This window comes from Gastrolobium bilobum, unplaced genomic scaffold, assembly GCF_033153095.1.
Source record: "Gastrolobium bilobum isolate Gb01-03AN ecotype WA unplaced genomic scaffold, APGP_CSIRO_Gbil_v1 utg12420, whole genome shotgun sequence".
In the NCBI taxonomy this organism is placed as follows: Eukaryota; Viridiplantae; Streptophyta; class Magnoliopsida; order Fabales; family Fabaceae; genus Gastrolobium; species Gastrolobium bilobum.
The window spans coordinates 117,909-145,759 of NW_026895837.1; the positions used below are offsets into that span (position 1 = coordinate 117,909).

The 27,851-nt window shown below is 35.9% G+C and overlaps 5 protein-coding genes across 9 annotated transcripts; 4 read left to right on the forward strand and 1 right to left on the reverse strand.

Moving 5' to 3' along the window:
* Nucleotides 1–1,956: 1,956 nt before the first annotated feature.
* LOC133296299 (DNA-directed RNA polymerases II and IV subunit 5A-like) lies at nucleotides 1,957–4,946 on the forward strand. 2 transcript variants are annotated; one of them, XM_061495259.1, is made up of 5 exons: nucleotides 1,957–2,012; nucleotides 2,250–2,469; nucleotides 2,546–2,725; nucleotides 3,413–3,526; nucleotides 4,645–4,946. In XM_061495259.1, exons 2-5 carry the CDS (start codon nucleotides 2,269–2,271, stop codon nucleotides 4,768–4,770), a joined length of 621 nt encoding a protein of 206 aa, XP_061351243.1. In that variant the 5' UTR covers nucleotides 1,957–2,012; nucleotides 2,250–2,268; the 3' UTR covers nucleotides 4,771–4,946. The 2 variants fall into 2 exon arrangements, with proteins under 2 accessions (XP_061351243.1, XP_061351242.1); XM_061495258.1 differs by lacking the exon at nucleotides 1,957–2,012 and having other exon boundaries at nucleotides 2,226–2,469.
* Nucleotides 4,947–6,227: 1,281 nt separating this feature from the next.
* LOC133296292 (E3 ubiquitin protein ligase RIE1-like) lies at nucleotides 6,228–10,172 on the forward strand. 2 transcript variants are annotated; one of them, XM_061495248.1, is made up of 5 exons: nucleotides 6,228–6,882; nucleotides 7,812–7,931; nucleotides 8,555–8,687; nucleotides 9,344–9,502; nucleotides 9,736–10,172. In XM_061495248.1, the coding sequence occupies exons 1-5, from the start codon at nucleotides 6,407–6,409 to the stop codon at nucleotides 9,895–9,897; spliced, it is 1,050 nt and encodes a 349-aa protein (XP_061351232.1). In that variant the 5' UTR covers nucleotides 6,228–6,406; the 3' UTR covers nucleotides 9,898–10,172. The 2 variants fall into 2 exon arrangements, with proteins under 2 accessions (XP_061351232.1, XP_061351233.1); XM_061495249.1 differs by having other exon boundaries at nucleotides 6,228–6,844; nucleotides 7,801–7,931.
* A 2,461-nt stretch (nucleotides 10,173–12,633) lies between these two features.
* Nucleotides 12,634–15,256, forward strand: LOC133296285 (small ribosomal subunit protein uS5w-like). The gene is made up of 2 exons (XM_061495237.1): nucleotides 12,634–13,361; nucleotides 14,810–15,256. Exons 1-2 carry the CDS (start codon nucleotides 12,702–12,704, stop codon nucleotides 14,966–14,968), a joined length of 819 nt encoding a protein of 272 aa, XP_061351221.1. The 5' UTR covers nucleotides 12,634–12,701; the 3' UTR covers nucleotides 14,969–15,256.
* A 1,684-nt stretch (nucleotides 15,257–16,940) lies between these two features.
* LOC133296284 (microtubule-associated protein 70-2-like) lies at nucleotides 16,941–22,607 on the forward strand. Of its 3 annotated transcripts, none has more exons than XM_061495234.1 (11): nucleotides 16,941–17,495; nucleotides 17,584–17,669; nucleotides 18,213–18,307; nucleotides 18,349–18,535; nucleotides 18,658–18,828; nucleotides 18,922–19,077; nucleotides 19,174–19,320; nucleotides 19,458–19,529; nucleotides 19,616–20,149; nucleotides 20,251–20,444; nucleotides 22,099–22,607. In XM_061495234.1, the coding sequence occupies exons 1-11, from the start codon at nucleotides 17,282–17,284 to the stop codon at nucleotides 22,136–22,138; spliced, it is 1,896 nt and encodes a 631-aa protein (XP_061351218.1). In that variant the 5' UTR covers nucleotides 16,941–17,281; the 3' UTR covers nucleotides 22,139–22,607. The 3 variants fall into 3 exon arrangements, with proteins under 3 accessions (XP_061351218.1, XP_061351219.1, XP_061351220.1); XM_061495235.1 differs by having other exon boundaries at nucleotides 18,361–18,535; XM_061495236.1 differs by having other exon boundaries at nucleotides 18,213–18,278; nucleotides 18,365–18,535.
* A 2,962-nt stretch (nucleotides 22,608–25,569) lies between these two features.
* LOC133296296 (transcription termination factor MTERF4, chloroplastic) lies at nucleotides 25,570–27,296 on the reverse strand. The gene has a single exon (XM_061495254.1). The coding sequence runs from the start codon at nucleotides 27,242–27,244 to the stop codon at nucleotides 25,742–25,744; it is 1,503 nt and encodes a 500-aa protein (XP_061351238.1). The 5' UTR covers nucleotides 27,245–27,296; the 3' UTR covers nucleotides 25,570–25,741.
* Nucleotides 27,297–27,851: the final 555 nt, after the last annotated feature.

The following is a 27,851-nucleotide window of genomic DNA, read 5'->3' on the forward strand; positions in this document are numbered from 1 at the left end:
GTTCAAATATAATACTGCTACCAAATGAAGCCTTAGGAATGTACAACCACGCGTCACATCTTGTCCTCACTCACCCCAAACGCAACTGCGAGCTCAGGCCTATCATAATCCGAAAAGCGGACATAGTACGCACCAGAAATTGTAACTTGTTCTTCATGGACGAAGTGGTGAACCTATGGGGTCCATTTCTAGGAAGTGTCTTGATACCAAGTACACAACCCTTTCTTTGATTCATGTGTTCGTTGCAGGAGGTGAGACTGCAAAGATGGGGAAAATGTGGGAGATGGTGAGACCCAAAATGAGTGAACGTGAGAGATGGTGAAACCGAAGAGGGAGAAGAAAAAATTATGAGCTATCAGTTTAAAGTTAATCTAGCGGTGATGAAGAGGTTGCAAATTTTTTTTATTATAACCGCTGACAATTTTTAAATATTAATCCTAACACATAACAATTATAACTCTTGAAAACATAATTTTCAAAAGAATAGTTCATAAAAAGTATATACATGTGTTCTCCTATCAGAAATTTTATTAAAATATCCTTTTTTTAATCTTAAACACCAAAATTACGTCATTTTTAGATTGCAGGAGATAAAATTAATGAATAGTATGAATGTTGTTAGTAGACGCGATCACTCTACGACTAGTATGCATGATAAGACAAATCGTTTAAAATGAACTATATGATAGTTAGTTTGTATATCTAATTATGTATGAAAGATAAAATAAACAATTAAAGATAAGACCGAAAATGAACTCTCACAAAATTATCTAGCACGTTTGATTGCCTTTCATCATTGGTACTTAAATATCTTCTATATGGTAGTGCTCTTTGACTTAGTTAAGACTTATCATTTCGTTAGTAATGGTGTCATTTGAAATGTATGACACTTAGGATGATGGTTTGTGCATGACTAGATGTATAGTTTACAGACTCAGTCGGATCTATGCATTTAGGGCAATAATGTCAGGTTATTACATAGTGATGTGACACTAAGTGACAAAGAATTATCAACTTGAAGATCTAAGGAAAGGCATAGGGATATTGTTGATCAGGTCAACCCACTAGATAAGTTAGTTTTGCAGGCTCAGCCGGAAACTAATGAATCTAGTCGTTCTCTTAGCTCACTACAGATGTCCTTATGAAAAAATAGAAGGAAGGCCACATATATTTAAAAGTCTCTATATATGGTTTTAATTTCACGAAATACCTATATAGCCCGTCTTTTATTTTCAGCATTTGAGTCATAGCCGAAAATTTCATTTTGCATTCTATTCTGGATACTAATAAGTTAACTGGGCCTAACTTCAAGGACTTATATCAGAATGTGAAAATATTTTGCGTTCTGAGAAGATAGCTTATGTCCTAGAGTCTCTGATTCCTGTTGCTTTACTGAACGACAAGATAGGTATGCCGAGTATGACTGGCAAGCCCATACACAGCACCTAGCGGACAATAAGCAGGTAGTGCTGGCATTTATGTCCGAGGAGCTTTAGTGTCAATATAAGCATATGGATGCTCCCTCGATCATCTTGCATCTACAAGAGCTTATCTTGCATCTACAAGAGCTTTATAATAAGCAAGGGAAGGCTCCGCGTTTTGAAATCTCCAAGAAACTGTTTGGAGAAACACTTTTCTTAAATATATATTGTAAGAGATAAAATTATTAGTTACATACATGAAAACATGTGTGGCTCATGTTTTTTTTTTTCCTTATCTTTTTTTATATGGACCTACAAAAGTTTCAGATACTGTTATATGATATAATCTTATCTTTTACAGTACTAGAAATATTAACCCTCTATATGTTACAAAATCCATTTTATAGCTCTCAGTTCCTCCTAATTTTTTCAAAGAACTTGACCCAAATCAACATCGTTTGAGTGTTTACAAAATATAAAAAAACAACTGCCATATACAGGGACCCTGATATGAATATGCTTATATGCAGTAGCCGTGAGAGAGTCGTCGAGCCAAGGACGCGCGTTCTCAGTGTCACTCCGCAGACTCAGGTATTGCTTTTCTCTCTCTCTCTCTCTCTTGTTTTTTTTTTTTTTTTGCTTACGAAAACAAAATGTAGTTGCTCTTTAGGTTCTATGTGGGTGTGGTAATCTCTCGTCGAAACGTGTTTTGAGGAATTTAAAATAGAGACGCTATGTCGCAATGCGTCACCTTAAACATAAACCCCTTACCCTAGTTTTCCGAAACCGCTTCTTTCTGCTCAGGGTGCTTTCTGGTTTTTGCTCTAGAGAATAGAGACCAGAAACGATGGTGCTTTCGGAGGAGGAAATGTCAAGGCTTTACAGAGTCAGAAAGACGGTTATGCTAATGCTGAGGGACAGGGGTTACCTTGTTGGTGACTTCGAGATCAATATGTCCAAACTCGAGTTCAAGAATAAGTACGGTGAAAACATGAAGAGGGAAGACCTTGTTATCAATAAAACTAAGAAAGATAATTCCACTGATCAGGTTTCCCCATTCACAAATTTAATTTCTGCTTCCACTTGTTATGTTGTTAGTGTGCCCTAATTACTCTTTCTCACAGATCTATGTTTTCTTTCCCGACGAGCCTAAGGTTGGCGTTAAGACCATGAAGACGTACACCAACCGCATGAATTCAGAGAACGTTTTCAGGGCTATCATGGTTGCTCAACAGAATTTAACATCCTTTGCAAGAACTTGTGTCAGTGAAATATCTTCAAAATTTCACTTGGAGGTTTTTCAGGTGAGAGGTGCTTCATTAATCATCATGTAGCTAGGGAGGGACAAACCAATATGTAGCTAGGGAGGCACTATTAACAGTTAATGAAATACAGGATGCGATAATGAGTGAAACTATTGCTTTATGTGGTTTCAATTTTGTAAACTTAGTAGATAAATGCAGTTCATTATTGAGGCAGCTACTTCAAATTACTTGTACACCTTATTTCTAATCTTTACGTTCTGAAACTTTCATCAAGAGATATATGTGCAAATGTTATCTTGTTATGTGTTAGAGATATATAAAACTATTAATGTAGTCTCATCCAATAACTTAAGCTTTATATGGTATCAGACGATGTCCCGGGTTCGATCCTTGCCGCCCCTCATTTTGTGTGTGGAATTTCTTAGCATAGGTAGGCTGGGTCTGATGTATCATTCACCTTTCAAGTCCAATGGTCTCTCTTGTGAGGGGATGTGTTAGAGATATATAAAACCATTAATGTAGCCTCACCTAACAGTTTAAGCTTTTTGGTTGAATTGGCGCTTTACATTATGATTATTTCTTTAGTTTCTACTTTTCAATGGTTAAGATTTTTTTTTCCATTTTCTTTTGTATTATGTAAATTACAATGGCGAAAAATCCTGTTGCTGCACCTTCATTGCTTTCTTCAACTTTATGCTTGATATGTATTTACAATTTTGAATGCAGGAGGCAGAACTGCTGGTCAACATAAAAGAGCATGTTCTTGTGCCGGAACATCAAATACTGACTGATGCAGAAAAGAAAACTTTGCTTGAGAGATATACTGTCAAAGAAACTCAGGTTAGGGTGTTTAATTTTGAATGTTATGTTAGCCTTTGCTGTATGGATTTCAAAATTAATTATTTGCCATCGGAATTCATTTCTCAACAATTTCATATAGAAGTACATTTAAGCATCTGAAAACCTGGCTGTCATTTTAGAGCTATGACATGATAGTTGGATGCCAAATTATGGGTTTACAGCTTGTGAGTTTGATGCTGGCTTCTTTTGGGTTGCCAAGATTCTGTAATTTAGAAAAATGAGATTAAGAAATCATTCTAATTCTTGAACTAGTGTATGCTGAAGAAGACATTTAAGCCTCCAATGTTGATAAATGATAAAAATTTCTCTCCCGAAATCAATTCTGCTAAGAGATTTAAAGAGGATGAGTGGATCCAAAAACATAGTATAATCCAGTTTGAGATGGTGAGGTTTTAACTATTCATGACTCCACTGACTATGGGAACTGTGGTTCCATTTTGTAATGTGCATACTTAAGGCTGGAAATTTTAATTTTAATTTTTTTAAAATCTAAAGCCTAAAAAGAGATTACTTCCACTGTTCAGTGTTAGTAATGTATCAAAGTAATTTTTAACTAGGTTGTTGGTGTCAAATATGCCACATGATAATTGATAGTACCTGTTTTGCTGACTTGTGTATGTTGGACCAACGTGTTGCTTTGATGAGTCTTACCTAGTATCTGAACCTAATTTAGTTTTGATGTTAGCTAAATAGTAAGGAAAAGTAAAATTAGCTCCCAATTAATTGTTTTTCCATCCAAAGGAAGCTTCTTACACTGTTTATACCCTCCTATAAAGTTTTTCAGATTCATGATCATTTACATTCACATGTCCTTAGAGCTTCTGAATTTTTTGAGAATTGCAAGTTCTTTTGGTAAAGATGTAATTGTTTACTCCATACTTTAACTAATGGCTGATTTTAGTGGAGGCCATTTTTTTCTGTTCAATATTATACTGATTTTTTTTTTAAATATTGTAGACAATCTTGGGATTTATAAAATGCACTGTGTACTGTTTTGGTGATCCGTGTGACCGTGTCTTGTATGCATATTGCAATTCTAGTAGTCTTCTATAAATTTCTGTAGATACTGACATGATACTTTATGGGCTGCTTCTCAGCTACCTAGAATCCAGGTGACTGACCCTGTTTCAAGATATTATGGACTGAAGCGTGGTCAAGTTGTGAAGATAATCCGGCCAAGTGAGACTGCAGGCAGATATGTTACCTACCGATTTGTTGTTTAAGAACTTCCTTGAACTTAGTGATTTTATAATACTCTTGCAATGTGTTACCCGCTGGGGTGATGGTAAGAAGCATGGACAAGGATACACAGCCTTGTTTTGTAACGGGTGAACTCGTTGTTTTACAACAGGATAATTGTGTTATTTTTGGAACTTTGGAATCAAAATTTTCATTTTATCATGTCAAAACTCAAAATGTGTTATCGTTGACTCTCTGGAGCAAAAGAGCCTGAAGTAGCTTAGAAGCAGCCCATAAAGTAGTGCAATAATGTACTTCAAAAATAAAAAAGTAGTGCAATAACACATTTTGATATTATAAAACATACTGACGTTGTACTATTATACATATTGCACCAAAAAATGACCATAAGGGCCCGTTTGGTATGCCGGATTTTTGGAGATTTCTGAAAAATTGAATTTTTTTAAATTTTTAATTTTATGTAAAAATTATATTTTTGAAAATTGAGATTCTCAGACAAATTTTTTTTCTCTTCTGCCAAACACTCCCTAACTATCTTTATGATTATATGTATAATAGTTTGAAGCATCTTGTTAAAGATAGAGCATAATATAAAAAATAGTTATAATATTTAGATTCGCCCTTTGATTTAGTTATAAACCCTCAAAGAATATACGGCTAAAATCATTTCCAATTCCTGGTTTTTATATTCAATTACAGGCTTATGTTGCATAATATATTGTAAATCATTTGTGAAGTCATAATTTAAAAAGTTTTATACTAAAGTGTTAAATATCACAACCTTTTCTTTTCCTTAAAGAAAAAGGTTTGATATTTGTAGAATACACTTCGTATTTGTTTCAGTTTAAATAGTCGCTATATATTTTTTAAATTAATCAGATAAAGTAAAGAATATAAAATATGATGACGTTTTTATGTCAGTATCTTTATTCTTCTTTTTTCACTACTTGCTCAGGTTAGTTGACAGATTTCTTTCTTAAAAGTAAAGGAAGAAAAAATGTGTCCCATAGTTAAACATTTATAACAAGAATGATCCTTTTTCTCGTATTTAAATAACTAAAAGCGAGAATTATAGTAATCTCATAAACTTTATATATTAGCATATTAAGAGGAGGGATGAATTTATACCAATGTAAAAACAAGATTTCTTACTTTATTATTAATTAATGATTTTATTTGTATTTAATTATTCTAATTTATTAAAAATAAAAATTCATGTGAATAGTTAAATAAATATAAATAAAATTAAAGTGAGAATTGTTATTCTAGTAAATAATGTATGTGCTTTCTATTAGCTGCAACCAATATTTCATTGAAAAGAAAAAAAACAATAAAAAAAGCTTTGATAGAAGTGTTGGAGGGGTTTCTCCCCTTATAATGCCTACATAAAAGGGTCAATAAAATAACTTTAAAAACTCGGTTTGAATAGGTAATGTATGAATTAACTATATTAAATGTTTGAAATTAACCAAGATGAAACATGTGTGAATCTACTATTTCTCCAACTTCAATCTACCATTCAACGCTCACATACGTGAAGAAGAAGAAGAAGAAGAAGAAGAAGAAGCGGTTCCCTCTCTCTTGAATTCTTCCCCGCTTTTCAATTTCAACTTCAACTTCGATTATGCTTTTGGGCCTCCGCGCTATCTCTCTCTAGCCATGTCATCACAAACCTCGGTTCCTCAGACCCACGCGCCGCTCCTTCGCCCCCGTCGCGTAGGCTCCGATGCCGCCCGCACCCCCATCCTCGCGCTCATTCTTGGCCGCCGTGGCCCTTCCCTGATGGTCCGGGAGACGGCGGCGCGTGAGCTGGATGAGCGGCGGGCGGACTGGGGTTACTCGAAGCCTGTGGTGGCGCTCGACATGACGTGGAACATGGCCTTCGTGATGGTCTCGGCTGTGATGTTGGGTTGCACACTCGATGAGAAGCCGAACACTCCGATCCGGTTGTGGATCGGCGCGTACGCGGTGCAGTGCCTGGTTCACGTGGTTCTGGTGTGGCTTGAATACAGGAGGAGGAATGGAAACTCTGGGAGGGCAAGGGATGAGGAATTTGGTAACCCTGAGAACGACGTCAATGACAGTGAGGACGACGATATTGGAGTTGGAACCTCCGGGAATTCCTCTCGCTCTGGGTGCGTTGGATTTCATTTCCTTGTGCCTCAATTTGTTTACTTAATTTTGATAATCAACTCATCAATTTGTCACTTTTTTTTTTGTTATGCAATTTCATAATTAGGGTGTGAGGTTCGTTGGGTTAAAATTTAAGATTTACCGGCATCTCTTGGAGAGATTAGTGCTGTGTGCTTCCAACGGGTTTATGGTAAGATAGGTTTCCTTGGTATTAGATTTCGTGTTATTATGTAGTCAAAGAGCAGGAACTAGAGCAGTTAGTTCTGTGATCTTATACGCTCTTTAACGATGGATTTAGAATCTGGGTAATGGGTATGAGGTTTTTTCTTCTTCTTAAATCTTTGTTCTGCTCCTGTGCATATTCTCTTGTCATTTTCCACTGTTTCAGCTTCAGTTTAACAGAACAACCATTATAGACAGTATAGCTTCTTCATGAAGTTTCCTCTATCTCTTTGTAGCTTTTCTCATGGCAGCATGTATCTTTTATTATGTCCTTTGCATCTTGCAAAGAAGACCTCAATATCAATCCTTAAATGATCCTGATTCAAAGCATCAATTATCTAAGTTTAAGCCTTTCATTTGGACAGCAGTACTGAACAGAAGTCCTGTACCCTGACACGTGAACCAAGTTCTTGCTAGATTTAGTTGATTGAGAGGTATCCAAGATGTTAACAGAGTGCTGAAGTTATAGTCTACTCTTATAAATAATGTAGATAAGGTGACTTTTGGTTTACTTTGACAAATGAACCATGGGTGAAAGCAATATGGTATTATTGACTTTTCTGGTATTAAGTTAGTATGACTGCCCGGCCTGCTAAAGCATGTTAATCTACTGGAGTTGTATGTAGTTCGGTTTATTGTTATATATTTCTTTGGGCTGTACTAGGTAACTAAGATTTGTATATACTGATTTTGATTACCTACGACTCAGATTGACCAAACAATGTGCATCGTTTAATACCATGCTTTCATTGCTTTGGTGGGTGGTGGGCTTTTACTGGGTTGTCTCTGGTGGTGATATTCTTCTGCAAGATGCTCCACGTTTGTACTGGTAAGCCTTTATTTAAACTGAATTTCAAGAACAGTGTTTGCATATTAATTTTCATATAGACCATGTTCATGCATTCGCTCACAATTTTTTTGCTTTTGCCTGAACATTGTGATTTTGATTTTCCATTCAAAAGTTCAGGAAATATATTTTTCGTATATATTTATTTGTTTACTTTTTTCGATAAAAGAAAGATATGTTCTTATTAATTGGTGCAATTCTACGCAAGGTACCTTCAAGCATTATCTCCTTTACTATGAGGTACTTTTTTATGTTTTAAAGTTATTCTATAAATCCACACATCTCCATGCTTATAGTATTAGTGCTATTTCTCATGTAGTTAGGGGCATTTTTTTTTTCTGATTAAAACTGCATAGTCCACCCTAATTCTCTTGTTTTGTATAAGTACACCTTGGAGCTTGAAATGTTAAAGAAGGACAGAACAAATGCTAAATAGTCTTCTTTAATTAAAGATTTCATTACAAAGCACCGAGGAGAATTTTTCAAAATTTGTTTTTATCTATAGCATATTTTTTTTGACAGATAAGTGGTTGATTGCATGATGAATTATGCAATTTTTTTTGATATTAAGGAAAGGATATCTCTGTTTTTGTGAATTTGTACAGGTTGGCTGTTGTCTTTCTGGCATTTGATGTCTTCTTTGCCATCTTTTGTGTTGTTTTGGCATGCTTTATTGGCATTGCCCTCTGTTGTTGTTTACCCTGCATTATCGCTGTTCTCTATGCTGTTGCAGGACAGGTATGATTTTCTTTTAACATCAACATCAACAACATCTTTATCCCAAATTAATTGGAGTCGGTGGTAGATAAACCCAAATGAAAGATAAAAAAAAAGAAAAGAAACATAAAAGTAAAAGTAAAAATAAAAATTGGTGTTTGTCATTTTAAATTATATAAGTTATGTCATTTTAAATGATATAAGTTATGTCATTTTAGGAGAGAGATAGACACAGAAAAACGAAAATCATGGGAGAGAGAAAGTGAGTGATTTTTTTTAATTTAAAATTCAAATTTTCTGTGTCTGTATCTCTCTTAAAATGACATAACTTTCTGTCATTTAAAATGACAAACACTTTTCCCTATATATATATATATATATATATATATATATATATATATATATATATATATGAGGTAGGATCATTTGACACCGGTGTCAAATTTAAAATTTGACACCTCATCTGAGAGCCGTTAGATCAACAAAGATCAATGGTGTCACATGCTTACAAATCAGAGTCGTTGATTTTTTTTGATCTAATGGCTCTTGGATGAGGTGTCAAAAGATCTTGTCTCTCTCTCTCTCTATATATATATATATATATATACTGACATAAAAATTTCAAATATTTGTGGGCCTTCTGATTGTTTTCATTGTCTCATTTCGTGATACTATAGGATGGTGCATCAGAATCAGATCTCAGTATGCTTCCAAAATACAGATTTCAAATGTTAAACAATGAAGAAACACCTAGTGAGGGAGGTGGGTCAATGATTCCCATAGAATCCACCAGTGATTACTTGACAAATGACCGAATACTTTCACCTGAAGATGCGGTAAGTTAATTTCTCCCTGTCTTGTGTGGTTAATCACTTCTGCGACATGGTTCCTCAATTTTCCATCTTTGGTCACCGCATGATTTGTACAGTATTTCCATATGTTTTGCTGTGTGAATTTCTGGTTGTACAAAAGGAAAGAAATAATAATCTAATTTCTACCTTCGGATTGCAAGACTCGAAACATTTATGAAAATAGTAAATTAATTTTTTCTCTCGTGTTTTCTTTTCAGGAATGCTGTATATGCATCTGTTCTTACGAGGATGGAGCAGAACTCCATACTCTTCCTTGCAACCATCATTTCCATACTACATGCATAGTGAAATGGTTAAAGATGAATGCAACTTGTCCACTTTGTAAGTACAATATTCAAAAAGGGAATGAGCAGGTGTGATGGAATAGCAAAGATGGAAGATATATTATCCTGTCAAACTTATTCTTGTGATAGAACAGGTTTTTCAACTGCTGTTGTGTATATGTATATTAAGACAGAGAAACAAAAAGACCTCCCAATCTGCTCGTTTAGCTATCATTGTTTTGTTCAATTACTTCTCTAGAAAAAAAGTAGCGTTAAGAAAGGAATACATTGCATATTTGCATTTACTGAAACTTACTTTGTCTTTTATTAGTCATTTGAAAGTTATTCTATTTCTTGTCTCGAGTTTGTTAATCAGAATCAAGTTAAGATGATTATATCAATGCCTTTTGTGTTGTTTGTGCCATTTCTGAAATATCTGGTTTTCATTTCCATTCAAGAGTTTGTTACGATCCCATTTGCAAGGTATGATACTTGAAATTCTATATTGGTTGTATGTGCAACTAATATGAGGTTTATAAGGTCTTGGACACTCTCATCCTTTGAGCTAGCTTTTGGGGTGATGCATCCCGAGGTTCTTATCAAATGGAATAAGAGCCTTCCACTATGTCTCCTTATTGCAAACGGCGCGGGTGGTGACGACTTTTCAGTGTTTGCACGGGGCTAATATCATACCTTGCAAATGGGATTGTAACATAGCCCACGCAGCTGACTTTGCGTTAATCTTTTACTAGCCCTGGACGAACACTGCAATACCAACGTCACCACCCATGCCACACAATTGCAACCGTGAAACATAGTGAAAGGCTCTAATAAGAACTTTGGGAGGGCTTCACCTCAAAAGCTAGCTCATGAGGTAGGAGAGCTCAAAGTCTATATAAGCCTCACATTAGTCACCCATATAACCAATGTGAGACTCAAGTCCGATCTTTGTAATTAGATCGTAACTTTATAGTTACGAACAAAACAAATAAAAATGAAAATTTGGCTTTATTGATGAGGCCTTACTCCAAATGACTTTTCTGAAGAAGTGTGATCTCTTGCACAAGTGCCTTTTGGGATAACTTTTCGAATCTAATCCTCTTTATTCCAATACTTCAAGATTTAAATAGATAATACAATCATAAAAGTAACTACCCACTAACACTAGATAGGCTCCACTAATAGCAATAACCTATTCTTCATTAAAGTTAAATTTAAATAATAAAACAAGATAACTATCCTTACCCACTATTTAAACAACCCAACAATTTAAAAGATAATAAAACATTAAAAATAACCGTAGTAGAGTTCTAATGTGATGTGTTTCCAGGAGAAAACAACAGAAAATATGGCAGTCCAACTTTCGGCTTATTTCATTGTGTTTTATGGATTTTAGTTTTCTGGTAGAAACATAATTGCTTCATATTTGCTTGGTGGTCATCCACCTGGAAATAAGTGGGTTCTCCGTTAGCCTCCCTTGTTTTGATCTTCAACAATGTTGCTTCGCAAACCTTGATCTTTAAAAAACTCTACAGTCTTGAGATTGGGCACAAATGACTGGCCATTGTTTTTTCTTTCTTTCTATTTTTTAATTTCTCCCTCTTAGTGTTATTTGAGGGTAAGACAATTTCTTGTTCCTGCAGCTAATGACATGTTCTTAGTTACAAGGCATTTCTACTGAGTTTGGGTTGACTTGATTTGGTAAAAAGTAGGAGATAATACCGTAAAAAAATAGTATAAATATTGGACAAAAAATAATACAGGGATAACTAGAATATCTAAATTTTTGTTGTTCACTGGAACAAGTTACAAAATCATGTTGATAGCATGGAAAGAGAAAAAGGCTAACAACTTATATTATTTCAATATCTCAGTTAATTACATACAAAGAGTATTATAATGATTTTTGTTTTATTATATTTATTAATATCACAATATTTTTAGTCACATGCATTGGTCATCAATCGGTTAATATAACAATAAATTGTTTCTTGACTCAATCATTCGATGTATTGTTTTGTTTATGATATCCCTTAGTATATTGCAGACGAAGTTGCCAAATTGAGCCATATTTATGGTCGTAGGTTTACTTACTGAAAAAATACTTGTTGTGTTGAAAGGATAAATACTGACTATTTAGGATCATAGTTGAAAATTTCATCAAAGGAATTTGTTTGAAAATAAGTTACGTTTCTCAAAAAGTTCACTTGTCAAATTGAATTAACTAACTTAATGTAGCGTGCCTAAAAGAACTTTAAAACATTTAAATTTCTTTTACGGTAATAATTATTCTAGGTAATAATTATTCTAGATAATATTGAGCGTAAGAACTTTTTTTTCATTTTTTGATGATTTCTCTTTGGTAGGACAATTTGCATCTCATATTCTCATCACTTTTGATGCTATATGCATTGCTGTATATGAAAATAATCAATTATAGAATACATAACTATTTTTTATTTGCATAAAATACTGACACGATTTTTTTTTTAATGATTAACCGACGACAGACGTCGACAAAATTTTTGATCTTTTTTCTTCGTGCATCGGGGTACTGGCACTAGTTTAGTAAAGAAAGGAAAACGCAAAAGAAGAAAAAACGCAACAAATAAAATAAAAAAGGCACAAATTAAATGCTTAAGTTTTAAGTGTGCTTCGCCCAAAAAGTTAGTATAAAATTGGATCAGCCCGTCGCGCCAACCTGTTTGGGAGAAGTGGGCTTTCCTGAAAGCCCAGAACACAAGCCTATTACGGGTTTGAGTTTCACTAGGACTGGAAACCAAACACACCCGAACCCTACTACCCCTACATATAATAACATCAGAAACCCTACATTTTACGTTCCTCGTTTTCTCTCTAAGCAGTCACTTACCCCTTGCCGTTCTCTCATCGATCAACTAATGGCTGAACGTGGTGGCGGAGACCGTGGTGGCTTTGGCCGGGGCTTCGGAGGTCGTGGCCGCGGCGACAGGGGTCGCGGTGGCAGGCGGAGGACCTCCGGACGCCGCGAAGAAGAGGAGAAGTGGGTCCCAGTGACGAAGCTGGGCCGTCTGGTGAAAGAAGGAAAGATCCGAAGTCTGGAGCAGATCTATCTGCATTCTCTCCCAATCAAGGAATATCAAATAATCGACACTTTGGTTGGTCCCTCTCTCAAGGACGAAGTTATGAAGATAACTCCGGTTCAGAAGCAGACCCGTGCTGGTCAGCGAACCCGGTTCAAGGCCTTCGTTGTTGTGGGCGATAGCAACGGTCACGTTGGCCTTGGAGTCAAGTGCAGCAAGGAGGTTGCCACCGCCATTCGCGGTGCTATCATCTTGGCGAAGCTCTCCGTCATTCCTGTTAGGAGAGGCTACTGGGGAAACAAGATCGGGAAGCCCCATACTGTTCCCTGCAAGGTAACAGGGAAATGTGGTTCCGTAACCGTTCGCATGGTTCCCGCTCCACGTGGTTCTGGAATCGTTGCTGCTAGGGTTCCTAAGAAAGTTTTGCAGTTTGCAGGGATTGATGACGTCTTCACTTCCTCCAGAGGATCCACAAAAACCCTTGGAAATTTCGTCAAGGTTTGTTTTTCTTTCTTATATTGATTTGATTGCTATTATTTTTTTTTTGTTTATTCATATTGTTTTATGGGAACATTTTAAATGACACAAAGTTATGTCATTTAAAATGAAAAACACAACCCTTGTTTTATTTGGGTTATAATTTCTGATTGGTATGCTAAGATTTAATTTTTTTTAATAAGCTTGTTAACTTATCCGATTGATTCTAAGATGCTGCTTCGTTACCGTGATTTATAAGATTTTCAAGGAATATGATTTGAATGTGAAAAAACATTTCATTCTTTTAATTACCTACGATGGTGTAAATAGTGCTCATGCTTTCATTTGGTTAATCGTGTTAAGTTTTTCTAATTTTATGGAGATTGTAAATTTTCTTAAGGGTTCGCTTTTTCTACGGTCAATGTGACTTCGTTACCGTGATTTTAAGGTTCTTGTGTGAGGGGGCATGTTGAGATGGTGTATCCCAAAATTCTTTACATGGTATCAGAGCCTCGCCGCCCCCCACTTTCTCTCCGGTGGAATTTCTTAGCACAGGTAGGCTGGGCCTGTTGCATTGTCCACTCTTCAAGCCCAATGGGCTCTTGTGAGAGGGGGCGTGTTGAGATATATAGTCCCACATTGGTTGTATGTGCAACTAATATGGAGTTTATAAGGTCTTGGGCACTCCCACCCTTTGAGCTAGCTTTTGGGGTGGTGTACCCCAAGGTTCTTTACATCTTCACTACAGTCAATGTGACTTCGTTTTGAGTCGAAAATCAAGAATTTTTTTTTGTATTTTTCAATCCAAAATGAAGTTGTTTTGGGAGTGAACACGTTCACCGTAGAAGCGTTAAAGCCTTTTCTTAAATACATGTATCAGGTTCCATATACTTTGCAAGCATCTAATTCATAAGCCATTTTGCCGTAGAATGCACTCTGTATTTTTGAGAGCCTTTTATCAATTCTGTCACATATATTTTCCTCTTTTTATCCAAACAATATTTCTTGTAGTTTATTGATAATGGTTTTTTTTTTCATTTAATTGAACTAGTTATGGAATCATGCATAATTTTACATTTTACCTTTTGGTTATATGGAATTGCCAGGTGGTTTTCTTCTACTATAAGTTCGTTGAATGAGTTATTATGCTAGTTGGGGATGTTAATGGGGTTTGGAGAAATATAAGTCGAATGCCAAAGTTTGAGTACTTAAATTTTGTTGTTGTTTCTCCCTGTAATTTCAGTTTCCAATTTTTTTTATTGGTCACTGTCATTACGAATTGACAACGAAGAGTATCCCTCATACAGATACATTTAGAAAATACTTAGTAAGAGAAGCAATTGAAATGCATGAAATGATAATTTTTTTTTTGAAATGGCCAATCAAAGCTGGTTAGACTTGGTTCACATCTAGCTTGTTACCTATTCATTATTTATCTATGTCCATAATGCCTCCTTGTCTTTTAACAGGCTACTTTTGAGTGTCTGCTGAAAACATACGGGTTTCTAACTCCGGAGTTCTGGAGAGAGACTAGGTTTTCTAAGTCTCCATTCCAAGAGTACACAGATCTATTGGCAAAACCAACGGGAAAGGCCCTGATTCTGGAGGAGGAAAGGGTGGAAGCTTGAGCTAGCAGATTTGATGTTATGAGATGATTGTGTGCCTTAAGCATGCCAGGAACTAGTAATTATGTTTTCTTGCTTATGTTGTTTCCATTTGTATTGAGGGAACTTTTATATCTTTATGCTTTTTGTTGTTTTCAAGTTTAGTTGATTGGATATTTAACAAGTTTCAAATACCAAATATTTCTACCTGATGCACTTGGCTGTCGTAACTAGTGACTGGTGGCATAACGCAGAGAAAAACAAATGTGCTTCTGTTTTGATAAAATGAATGAGAGTTGAGAACATGTATCTTGAAATTCATCAAATTTCTTCCTTTTACTCGGTTTCCAATTTAACCCTAATCAAGCATAGCCGGAATATTTGCTAATTGGATTCTGCTTCCATTCCATGTGAAATGGGTGTTATTGTTTAGAATAAAATTGTGTTTTACACATTATCTAGTGTAAATTATAAGTATTTCAACGAAAAATCAAGTGTTGTTGGTGCCCACTGGAGTAAAGTTGTTAGGGGTATTGTACTTTGTCAACTGACTGGTTATTTGGTTATTTGCCTGACATGGAAATTATTCGTTTCCCTCGTTAAGAGAACTAGACCAGTTGAATAGTTGCGTGAGGTGAGGAGTCGTATTTTGGACATTAATATGGGTGGAATTTGTTTATACCCCACTAGGAATCTGAACGTGTCTAGCCAAGAATAATCTGTCTAATTGGAGGTACGAGTCACCACTCTAGCCTGTTGTGCAAGCGAGCTGCATCCCCAGGCATATCCAAAGCAGTGGCCCCTTTTTACTTTTGTGGCAGCACTTTCAAACGTGGTAGGAAGGTCCCTCCATGTGATAAATTCTTAGAGCACACAACTTATTATGAATCAAATACTGGTCTTTACGGTAAAACTTCCAACTTCCAATTTCCAATTTCTCAATACAAATCTATCTCAATTTAAAAGTTTTTGTTTAATTATTATATTACTCTTAAAAGAGTAATTTCGAATGGTGTTGCAGTACGTGGGAAATATTTAGCAATTTATATAAAAGAAGCGCGAGCTAAAGTAAAGTCTAAGAAGAAAACTGGACTACATGATTTGGGTAGTAGCCATTTAATTTTTCCAAAGAAGTTATACTGTATTATTAAATCTTTAGTGTAATTCAAGATCTATACTAAGGTCATAGCGTGATTAGCGGGCAGAATGGCAATAGAGGTTAAAATCCAATTGCGATAGACACACTAACGCCATGAAAACATAAGTTAAAACATTTTCATTTCATTGTAAAGGCAGAGATGATTAACAAATCAATCGAACATTGTATGAAGAACTATAAAGTTAAAGCACTTCCTTTCAACCAATAGATGAGCTAATAACTTAAAGTTGCTAACCTTCAACAAGGAATGCCAATAGAGAACCACAAAAAAGAAAAAGGATGTAAACGTATAATTATCATCATTCTCAGCCAAATATAATATTTTTGTTTTTTATGGAGAATTTAGAAGTTTTATAATCTTCCCGTATCTCCGAAGTGAAAATGGTCTTTCTCAAACTTGGATATAAACAAACATTTACACGACTATTATTATTATTAGACTAAACAACCTCTTTGATCCCTGACAATATCTACGAAATTCTTTTTAGTCCCTGAGAATAAAAAAAGACCAAATTGGTCCCTAACAGTATGCAAAAAGGGCTGCGTTAGTGACGGAGGAGTTGACATAAGGACTAATGTGACCCTTTTTTTATAATTTTAGGGACCAATTTGGTCCTTTTATATTGCCAGGGACTAAAAAGATTTCGTAGATATTGACATGGACCAAAAAAAAGGTGTTTACTCTTATTATTATAAAGGCCCCATTTGCTATCCTACGCCGACCCGCGCACGACACCCCGATTATCCTGCATGAAGTGCGCATTACGCTACCGGTTTATTATAAACTCAAACCCCGGTGAGATTAGATGGATTAGCAACTTGATAAGGAGTTTACTGTCTTTCACTGTCATTCAGCATTGGCCTGCTTAACAGCTATACTTTCATTACTGAAATTTATTTAATCTCTCACTCTGATTATCACTCTAACAAGATAACCCAGACAAAAAAAAAAGAAAAAAAAAAGAGAAGAAAAGGAAAAGCCAGATTTAAAATCACAATCTAGAAAGAGGAACAATCATAAACTGTGAGACCATCTCTCTCTCACTTTCTCTCCCTAAAACCACCGTTTTAGTTTTCACTTTTCAGACCTGCATTTTCTCTGTCTCGCTCTATATCTCGGGATCCTCTGAGGTAGGAGCATTTGGATGTGAGTGGTTTTGGCATCGGTTAGATCAGCCATGGCCGAGGTTTCCGGCGACGGGGGAGTGGAGGCGACTGTGGCAACTCCACCGTCGTTTACGGTGTCGGGATCATTCAAGGAAGGAAAGAGCTCGTCGCGGAGGCGTGCGCCTTCGATGAGGCCGAGCCTGGATGCGGACGAGTTCATGAACCTTCTTCACGGTTCGGATCCGGTGAAGGTGGAGCTCAATCGACTGGAGAACGAAGTTAGAGGTGCGAAAATGTGGCTCGATCTGGCGAGTTCGTGACTTGTTTTTTGCTTCGGATTGTTGATTGTGGTGTGTCTCTGTGTGTTTTGCAGATAAGGACAGAGAATTATCAGAAGCACAGGCGGAGATCAAAGCCTTGAAGTTCTCTGAACGACTCAGAGAAAAGGCTGTTGAAGAGGTCACCTCTTATTTTCAGTTTCGTTGTATTAAATTAATTATAAATTTCCAAAATGATCATGGTTTTGCTGTTAGGATTATGGATATAAGTAACATTACTAATTTTAGCGGTTTATACTTTTGCTCTTGATGATGCTTCTGTATTGATTTATAATATTACTTATCAAAGAAAAAATGTCTTATTCTTTTCTACGAAGCATTCTGTACACGTCTGTGTCTCCTTCTTGGTGATATTAATTTGAGCTTGCTTTAATGCTTTTGGTGCTTATTATAATTTTTTTTATTCTAGAATCATGATGCCACTTGTTTCATATCATGTATTTATGCAGTAATTATATTTTAACCTTGTTGTTGTAATCATTTGAATAATTTCTTTGCTCAATCACTCTTTGCATTGTTTTTACGTGGTTATAAGATGAAGTTAGAATTTGTCCCTTTGCCATAATTTCACTTATTCATGTTACTGCTGCTTCTTAATGCATAGTTTCATTACTTTGTGTCAACTTGAAATATAACTTTATTTTCCTTTTTTCTTGCACTGTAGCTGACTGAAGAATTGTCAAAGGTTGAGGGGAAGCTGAAGTTAACAGAATCTCTTCTAGAAAGCAAAGTATTGCTTGGAGCCTCTTGCAACCTTAGTGATGAGTAATTTTTTAGGTTACATGATATGTTTACTGAACTGGGCATGTCTTGCAGAATCTTGAAATAAAGAAAATCAATGATGAAAAGAAAGCATCAATGGCAGCTCAGTTTGCAGCCGAAGCCACACTTCGAAGGGTCCATGCTGCTCAGAAGGATGATGACATGCCTCCTATAGAAGCCATTCTTGCTCCTCTGGAGGCTGAACTCAAGCTTGCTCGGCAAGAGGTATGACCTTGTTCTTTTACTTTGAATGATAATTCCTGTCAGCAAAGACTAATGAAGGGGACTGAGCCTGGCTTGTGATAGGTGCCTTTATCTCCTTATTTACTTTGATTTGTTTCTTGCAGATTGCTAAACTTCAAGATGATAACAAAGCTTTAGATCGTCTTACCAAATCTAAAGAAGCAGCACTTCTTGAAGCCGAGAGGACTGTTCAGGTTGCCTTAGCTAAGGCATCCATGGTGGATGATCTCCAAAATAAAAATCAAGAGCTAATTAAACAGATTGAGATTTGCCAGGTATTTGCAATCGTGTATGATGTTTCTCTTTACTTGTACATTGTGACCATGTAACTTCTTACACTTGGTATCGTCGTCACTTCTCCCTCTCAGGAAGAAAATAAGATTTTGGACAAAATGCATAGACTGAAGGTGGCAGAGGTTGAAAAGCTTACCCAAACTGTAAGGGAACTAGAAGAGGCTGTCCTCGCAGGAGGTGCAGCTGCAAATGCTGTGAGAGATTATCAGCGGAAAGTGCAAGAAATGAATGTAATGTGTGAAATTCATCAAGTTCACTCTTGTTTATTATATTGCTTTTAGTTAAGAGCATCTTAATTGTTGCATGGTTTGTTTGACACTTTTTAGGAAGAAAGAAAAACCCTTGACCGGGAGTTAGCTCGTGCCAAGGTTACTGCGAACAGAGTAGCTGTAGTAGTAGCAAATGAATGGAAAGATGCTAATGACAAAGTGATGCCTGTCAAACAATGGCTTGAAGAACGACGATGCTTGCAGGTAAATATTATTTCTGATTCCTTTGGATTTAATCTTTTATTTATTAATTTATTAATTTTAAATTTTTAGTATGAATTTTCCTGCATTTGGCTTCACTTTAATACTGTTTCATTTTTTACTGAACTACATTCTTACAGGGAGAGATGCAGCAACTACGGGACAAGCTTGCTATATCTGAGCGCACTGCAAAATCTGAAGCGCAGTTAAAAGTAATAATCTGGTTTTTCAGCCTCCATGTATTAACGTAGGAGATTACTTCTGCCATTAGTCAACGTAAACCTTTTACAATTTTCAGGAAAAATATCAATTACGGCTTAAAGTGCTACAAGAGAGTTTGAGAGAAACTTCTAACAGTATTAATCGTGGCACCTCAGAGGGAAGATGTGTTAGTAATGGGCCTTCTCGACGTCAATCCCTTGGTGGAGCTGATAGCATCTCAAAACTAACCTCTAATGGGTTTCTATCTAAGAGAACACCATCCTCTCAACCGAGATCCTCTGTGTCCTCCAGCACAGTTTTGAAGAATGCTAAAAGCACATCTAAATCATTTGATGGTGGGACAAGATCACTAGAAAGGAGTAAAATTCTTCTAAATGGAAAACCTCCAAGTTACTCATTCAATCAGTCTTCCGAAGGAACCAAAGACAAGGAGAAAAATGATAATTGGAAAGGAAATTTGGATGATAAGCCAAATGACTTCCCAATGGTGGATACGGGAGATAGTGTTCCTGGAGTTCTGTATGATTTGTTGCAGAAAGAAGTCTTAGCCTTGAGGAAAGCTGGTCATGAGAAAGATCAAAGCCTAAAAGACAAAGATGATGCCATTGAGGTTAGCATTTATTATTTTACATGTTTTGGGTTATTAATCTTAGATTTCTAGTTGATAATCATAATCTTAGCTAATTGTTGCAAATGGTCATTATCTGTCAGATGCTAGCAAAGAAAGTAGATACATTGACCAAAGCCATGGAAGTTGAGGCAAAGAAGATGAGAAGAGAAGTATCTGCCATGGAGAAGGAGGTAGCTGCAATGCGTGTGGAGAAAGAACAAGACAACAGAGCAAAACGTTTCAGTGGTGTGAAGGGCCCTATGAACAGTGCCCAGCATCAGCTTGTTTCTGGAAGGTACTGATTTTATTTCTTTGTTCTTTGGTCTAATTTTTGTATATTTTATTTGATGGAGTACTATAGCCTGCTGTTTTCTGTAAATGATTGAGGCCGGGTTCTTTGCCTATCTTATGGATTCATTCTCTTATTTTACTGTTACTTTCAAGGGATATTTAACTAGGTGTTTCTGTTCATGGATATAAACTATTTCAATTTGCTGGATTTTGGGTTAAAGGATGTGCATTTGTTCATGGTCTATCTTTGCACTGAATATCACCACTAGTCCACTACCTGAAAGACAATTTTGTTTTCAATCCGAGCCTCTTGTTTTGGTCATTGAAGTTGAACTTAGCAATGATTAAGAAGTTTTACATCTATATAGACAAAAAGGAAGAACTTTGTTATTGGTTACACCTTATATCTTATATTTCTTAGCATATGTGCTGTATTTTTTTTTTATACAGCTCGTCTTAGAAGTAATTCTAGTTCATGGGCCATGGCATTATTTACATAATTTATCAGTCTGGGTGTTATGATTTTGTTTTGGGTCTTCCATAAAGGCACTTCATTGATTTGCTCTCTTATCTGCCTCATTCTTTCTTGAACTTGTTATCATCATCTTCCTTCAAACTACATTTGCTTTTAATTGTCAAAATCCCAAGACTCCACAAGGCATAGGATTTATTATTTAGATGCTATACCGACAGTTCTTCAACTTGCAGATTATTAATTGAAATAGTAAACTCCTGAATTGGTGACTAAATTGTCAAATTATACTTTTTTTAAATAGGTTTCCTATTAACTTCAAAATAGATAAATCCTAACCTTAAGTATAGGAAATTATAGGTAGTGGGTAGTTATTTTAGAAAAAATAAAACTTATATTTTCTCTCTTAATTCTTTAAATGAAATATGAATATAATGGATAGTGGATAGTTATTTTAATCTTTAAAACTCCTCTTTTCTCTTTAATTATCTAAACAAGAATAAAATTATATGATTAAGCAACATCTTAAAAAACAAATGTTAGTTAACATGAACGCAAGTAGGTGTCAAGACAGTAGTAAATAATATGCAGCAGAAAAAAGCCTGAATATGGAGCTCATCCTTTAGATTTAAAGAAGGGATGTCTAATGTTTACCCAAAAAAAAAGAGGGATGTCTAATACTACTCATTACAAATAAATATTGCGGTTTCTACTCATGGAATTAATTGTTGCAATGTTGTGTCCTCTTGAGTCAGGTCAAGTATCTCTTTCCTGATTTCCTCTTATCTTTTGAAGAGTCTATATGTTGGTTGCCAATAATTTTTAACTTGTTGGTCAATCTACATAACCTGATTATTGATATTTCTATATATTATATTATCGTGTAATCTTTAGTTGGATGAGTTATCCAGAGTCCTAGTTGAACCTAGAATTTGCCTTTTAATGCTTGTAGTTGCCGTTGATTATTTATGTTTTCTTGACTAGTTATATGCGAACCGACAGATTTATGAAACAAGACACTAAAGGATTGAGGATTTATAGTTATTGTCTGAATTTTTATTCTTAATAAAGGCTAAATTGTCGAGTATATTACTGCCTTTTGTTTCAGTTGTCTAACCTCTCTTTCATATTTCTGCTTTCCCTGTAATAACTTGGATGACTGATGGGGAATCTTACATTTGCACAGAAATGTGTCACGGGGAGGATTAACACGCAGCACTCAATGACAGTAAGCTTATTGCAGTGGCACTAAGGAGTGAACTTTCATAGGATCGTTCTTCTGCCCTTCTCTGTTTATTTGTATTTTTACTTTTGCCTTTTTTTTGTCACCAGTTGATTGTAAGATTGTAACCGGTATGCCGACGACCGTTGTTAATGATATTTGGCCATGGGTTGAGTGAGGGTTGGAAAAGAATTTAAGGATTCGGTATACATCTGACCTAGACTGTTGTATACTTGTATTATCTGCTTAGAGAGATCGGCTTGGAAGCCAAGCAAAGGAAGACAATTAACTTGGAGCTAACCTTCAGCTTTTCTTTGAGTGGCTATGTCAATGTGTTTGTATAGGTAGATTTATCCTTCCTTTTCTCCTTTTTGCCGTTGATATTTGTAACACATAGATAGTGTGATTGTGTTGGTTCAGCTTTGTTAATATCTTTGTAATCAGATCAAAATCTAAGTTTATTTGATTGTGTTATACATTCATAGTTTCAAGTTGAGAGAAGCACGAAATACTGCATTTTCGTTTATTTCTCCGCTCTTAAACTTGTGGGTAGTATCCGTACCAGTTGTACCTACTATCTCTTGTCGAGAAGTTATAATTATGGCCAAATATAAAGCACAATATTCATTTTCGTCATAATTAGATATTTATTACTTGAAATTTGCAGTTAAATCCTAGTGGATTTAGGGCATCATAGCCTGGCTTAAAGGTCAAAATAATATACACATATCAAACGGTTAGCCAACAATATTTTAATATAAAACAAGTTTTTATAGAAAATTTGTTTGTAAATTATGAAGATTTGATTACGTTAAACTACAGAACTAAAGAAAGCTACGGAACTAAAGAAGCAAGACGGGGTAAGGAAGCCCCTGCGGAATCAGTATGTCGCGTCCAGATCTCGGCCACTCAAGTCCCTGAAATACTCGCCAAAGTTCAGCTGTTGCAGCGCTGCAAATTCCAGTCGTTTTATTCTGTTTTGAAGTAGCTTTCTTCAATATTTTTTTATTAGAATTGGGTCCAAATAATTTCAATTTTTTATCTGCATCGCTCAGGGTGGATAGCTTTTTGTGCGTGTGTGTGTGTGTGTGGATACATAGGGTGGAGAGCTTTAGTGTCAATTAACTAACTAGCTTGATTGATGTAGCCTAATTTTTGTATCATTCTCCACTTTCCCAACTCCAACACTTCCCTTGGCTATTCACATGATCATTTACAAACCGATCTAACTTGGTGTCACCATCAACATCACGATCACATATCCATCACCACCGGAGGGGAAGCAAATTATAGTGAATCTGGTTTCTTTGGGATGGTATTAATCCAATTTCAATTGTCAACATCGCATAGACGATCAAGGACACCAAACTTTGCTGCTTGGTCATGTCCACATTATCGTTTCACCCAACTCAAGGTTCACTAGCATGGATTCGTGATGCTATCCGGCAAGTATACCGTTTCGCATAAGTAGTAAAGTAGTAAGAAAGATCGTCTCCTCAGGGATTGAAAACCAAGTACTAAAATAATCAGTTACTTTAAGTTGAAAAACTTGATCTCTTGTTGGGAAAATTAAATTGAATCTTAGTAACCATAAAAGTAAAGACTTATTTTTGAGTTTTTGTATTTTGAAGAATGAAAAGAATAATAATAATGGAGTTGGTTTTGAAAATATGAGAAAGAATTGCAGTTAGGGAACACTCTACCTATGATCCCCACTTATTACTTTGGATTGATACAAAATACTTATTTATATAATTTCTCAGATAATTATGATCTCAATATATTAATAATTAAATCTCAATCCCTTGGTAACTCAACCCTTTGACCTCACTTAGAATCCTAATCCCTTAGTAACCCCTCATGAGAATTAAGCAATGAACACAATAATTCCAACATCTGCAATTAAATATACATCTATCCCTAGTATGCATACCAATAGTTATCTTATCTCCTTTCAAGATCAGAAACCCCAATACCCCTATTTAAGGTTCTAACCCTCAAACTATTTTCAACTATCAAATTGATCAGGTTTAATAAAGAAAATATCAAATACGCACAAGGTAAGATAAAGAAATTTATATAAACGAGTAAAATAATTTAAATTAATCTGTCATAACAAGGGTTCACATAGGGTTTGTGACCCTAACTACAATAAAAGAACTTAGCCAGACATAATCATATCTGACATAAACAAATATTCAAAAGGAAGCATAAAAACTATAATTACTGGAAAGAATGGAGAAGAATTCTTGATCTTCAGTCCTCTACTGCTTGCTCCGAGTTGTGAATTGGTTACTTTGGTTGTGCTCCCAAGCTCCTTATTTATAACCACCGGAATTGAGCCCATCATCTAATCGTCCTTTTGAGTCCATCCAAGAGTTTGTATTTGATTTAAACTTTGTTTCCTTTTTCATGCAAAAATCTTGGAGATTTGATTGATAAATTAGAATTTCAAATCTTTATTGTATCTTGATTCAATCTTCTCACAAATCATCTAATCTGTTTCCGCTTTATATCTTTTTCGCATCTCTTTTAATCTTATCTCTAATTTGGAGAGAGATCTAATTGCTGAATATCCACACTTTATTTTTAAATCTTTTCCTTTTCCAAAATTGCCCCGTTGCAAAACACGGGATCTGAGAATTCGCAAACTGACGCTCTCAGCGTCAAATTCACGCTTCAAGCGTGAACGCTTCTGTCTGAAAAATTCCTTCCACGCTTCCAGCGTGAGATCCACGCTTTGAGCGTGGATTTTGATTTTGAAAAATCCTCGTTTTGCTCCAGTTTGTTTGCTTTTTCCTACAAAATTAACATAAAATCAGTATTCAATCCTTGATTAAGATTTTGACAAATTAACAGTGATTCTTGCTCTTTTTCTTAAGATTTCATCAACATTCTTTCTCTTTTTGGCTCAGATTTCCTTATATGCTATAAGCGCATATCAATTCGGTTACGAGCGTTGCCTTGCAGCAGCCTTTCATAGTTTGATTTGTCTCCTCCGTTCTCAATGGTGAAACGATTCCAAAAATCAAAGAACAAAAAGGACCATGAATAAGGACTTCAAATTGGCTGCGGAGACAGTTGAGAAAAAGTCATGAATCCAAAAAGCCTCTGTTTTCTGGTTCTTTGTGCCCTTCTTTTAATCTCACTTTACCATTCCAATGGCTAAGGAACTATAATACCGTATGATTTTCTGCAATAAAGCCATAATTGGATTGATTTACATGTTGGATGCGTTCCTAATCAACTTTTTCAACTGACTTAACAAGCACAAAAAGGAGACTTCAAAATTCTGTCTTTATGGCACTAGTACTAAATAACGAAAGAAACTACCAAACATTCCCAATTCAAAACAGACATAATTTGCATACAAGTTATGGGGAAGGTAGCAAACATGTACGGTATATTATCAAGGTTTAGGACTTTACTCCGACTCCAAGGATATTTAGGCACAATGAATGGACAGATAACTAACATTTGAATGTTTGTAAAAAGATGCAATAATAATATAAAAAGGAAAAATAGATAAAAACTAGTCCTCCATTTGATAACAGTTACACTCTGTAGTTGTTTCATCAACTGTTGCAAAAAAAAAAAAATAGTTGACTTAAAGAGAAACAGTTTGTCTGTATAGTAGTTCATCATCACTCTCCTCTTCCTCATCTGACACTACAGCATTCCCTGGCAACTCTAGTTTCCCACCCAAACAGAATGACGGACCTATACTTTCAGTTTCAATGTAATTACCCTGCAATCTCTCCTCAAATCTCTGGTCACTACAATTTAGCATCCAATTCAATGAACACCTTATCCCCTTGCTCTTTAGCCGCTGGTATCTGGGTTTGATCCTGGATTCCAAACTATAAGTAAAATATTCTGGGAAATCCACAAGCTCTTTTATGGGTCTCCCCATCTCACTCTTGAAGAAGTAATAACTGTTCTTCATGAACTCAAGTCGCAGTGCTACTAACTGAGGACACTTGATCACCATGCTAGCCACATCAGGGGACGGTATTCCCCTCCCAAGGAGGAACTCAACTGGCTTCATAATCACATGTTGGTTAAGGCTAACCACCTGTGGCATCTTCTCCACCACTCGTGCAAACCCTTCCGGATCAATCTTAAGCTTCAAACTAAAAAAGTACTGCTGAGAAGACAATTTAGCCTTAAGAGGCAGCCCAATAATCTGCGGATATTGAGCAATAACCGAAGGCAGACATTCTCTCCTTATACCAAAACTGATCAAACAATCCACATTTGGTTTCACAGTCTCTTCAAAATCATACCCAAGTATATAGGCTCGCTTCTCCAACATCCTAGCTAAAATCTTCTTTGGCAGCCCCAAAACGAGCAAGTAATCAATCAGAGGCTTTATCATAGTCCCAACTCTCATCCCCAAAAAATAAGGATACTGTGTTACCATTGGACCAATATCTCTAGGGTTAACACCAATACTAACAAGATAAGCCACTGAAGTGCTCATAGTACCCTCAAGCTTGAACCCAAGAAGTTCAGGATACTTTTGCAACACATACCCAATATCATCCCTCTCCACATCAAGCCCCCTAAGGAACTTGATAACAGGAGCAAGCTCAACAATGACACTAGCATGCAACACTTGTGGATAATTCTTAACGAATTCACCAAGTTTAGACCTTGGAATCCCAATTTTTTCCAAGTACCCCAACACAGGAATAATGTTCTTTCTTACACTGCATCCTAGCATCAAAGGGTAGTTGTTGATGTCATCAATGGTTAAACCCAACTTCTGAAGAAACTCGACGCGCTCCCTCATGACATCAACGGTGGAAGGAAGCTCCAAGTCCTGCAACTCATCAGGGATGATTCCCAAACCCTTGAGGTAGTCGAAGACGATTACCCGAGAAACCAGCTTCTCCTTGCGACCCTGAATCACGCCCCACGTCACAGATGGCATCTCGTATTCCGGAAATTTCGATGCTTGCGTTCCATAAAATAGTAAAACCCTAAACCTTTTGGGGATTTCAGAAAAAGGGTGCAATGGCTTTGGAACTGCATTAAGTTGGTGACAAATTATTTGAGAAACGTTGGTAGTTGAGAACAAGTTCAGGAATTTTCTTCTTGTGAGCATTGATTTGAGGTAGGTTCGGAAATGGTCGCTTAAAGGGCACACAATGTTGGAAACTTGGTCTCACTTTAACACAGAAACATGGGAATCGAAGAGGAAATGGAGATTCGTGAAGGAGGACGAAAATGGGCTTGTATCCTGGGCCGGGCCGGCCACAACAACAACGGGCCTTCCCTTGCAGTTTGGTTGACAACTGTATTGCATTTTTTTTATTTTTTATTTTTACTAATAAAAGTTAGGTATTATGGCTTAGATTGCCAACTGTAAACTTTAGAGGTGGTATATGTGTACATCATTAATTACTTGAACTATATACGTGTTTAATTAACTAATTTGATTTAACGTTAAACGCTTAACATCATATTACAATACGTAATCAACAAATACAATAAATAAATCAATACTAATAATGAGTTTAACATCAAGAATTAAATTAATCGTGGATACCAAAAAAAAAAATTAATCGCAAGCACAGTTAAGTAAATGCAAGCAAGGAATATGCATTACTTCTTCGACCATAGGAATTCGAAAAGAAAAAGAACTATCAATCGATCAACCTAACTTAATAATAATAATAACATACGTTAAATTCTTATGTACAAATTATATT

What these genes read in the sequence shown, in the direction of transcription:
- LOC133296299 (XM_061495259.1), top strand. Translation starts at nt 2,269, where the DNA reads ATGGTGCTTTCGGAGGAGGAAATGTCAAGGCTTTACAGAGTCAGAAAG. An exon ending in AAGATAATTCCACTGATCAG is followed by an intron (nt 2,470 to 2,545) that starts GTTTCCCCATTC and finishes TCTTTCTCACAG; the next exon opens with ATCTATGTTTTCTTTCCCGA. An exon ending in ATACTGTCAAAGAAACTCAG is followed by an intron (nt 3,527 to 4,644) that starts GTTAGGGTGTTT and finishes GCTGCTTCTCAG; the next exon opens with CTACCTAGAATCCAGGTGAC.
- LOC133296292 (XM_061495248.1), top strand. Translation starts at nt 6,407, where the DNA reads ATGTCATCACAAACCTCGGTTCCTCAGACCCACGCGCCGCTCCTTCGC. An exon ending in GATGCTCCACGTTTGTACTG is followed by an intron (nt 7,932 to 8,554) that starts GTAAGCCTTTAT and finishes GAATTTGTACAG; the next exon opens with GTTGGCTGTTGTCTTTCTGG. An exon ending in TCTATGCTGTTGCAGGACAG is followed by an intron (nt 8,688 to 9,343) that starts GTATGATTTTCT and finishes GTGATACTATAG; the next exon opens with GATGGTGCATCAGAATCAGA.
- LOC133296285 (XM_061495237.1), top strand. Translation starts at nt 12,702, where the DNA reads ATGGCTGAACGTGGTGGCGGAGACCGTGGTGGCTTTGGCCGGGGCTTC. An exon ending in CCCTTGGAAATTTCGTCAAG is followed by an intron (nt 13,362 to 14,809) that starts GTTTGTTTTTCT and finishes GTCTTTTAACAG; the next exon opens with GCTACTTTTGAGTGTCTGCT.
- LOC133296284 (XM_061495234.1), top strand. Translation starts at nt 17,282, where the DNA reads ATGGCCGAGGTTTCCGGCGACGGGGGAGTGGAGGCGACTGTGGCAACT. An exon ending in AAGAACGACGATGCTTGCAG is followed by an intron (nt 19,321 to 19,457) that starts GTAAATATTATT and finishes ACATTCTTACAG; the next exon opens with GGAGAGATGCAGCAACTACG. An exon ending in CATCAGCTTGTTTCTGGAAG is followed by an intron (nt 20,445 to 22,098) that starts GTACTGATTTTA and finishes ACATTTGCACAG; the next exon opens with AAATGTGTCACGGGGAGGAT.
- LOC133296296 (XM_061495254.1), bottom strand. Translation starts at nt 27,244, where the DNA reads ATGCTCACAAGAAGAAAATTCCTGAACTTGTTCTCAACTACCAACGTT.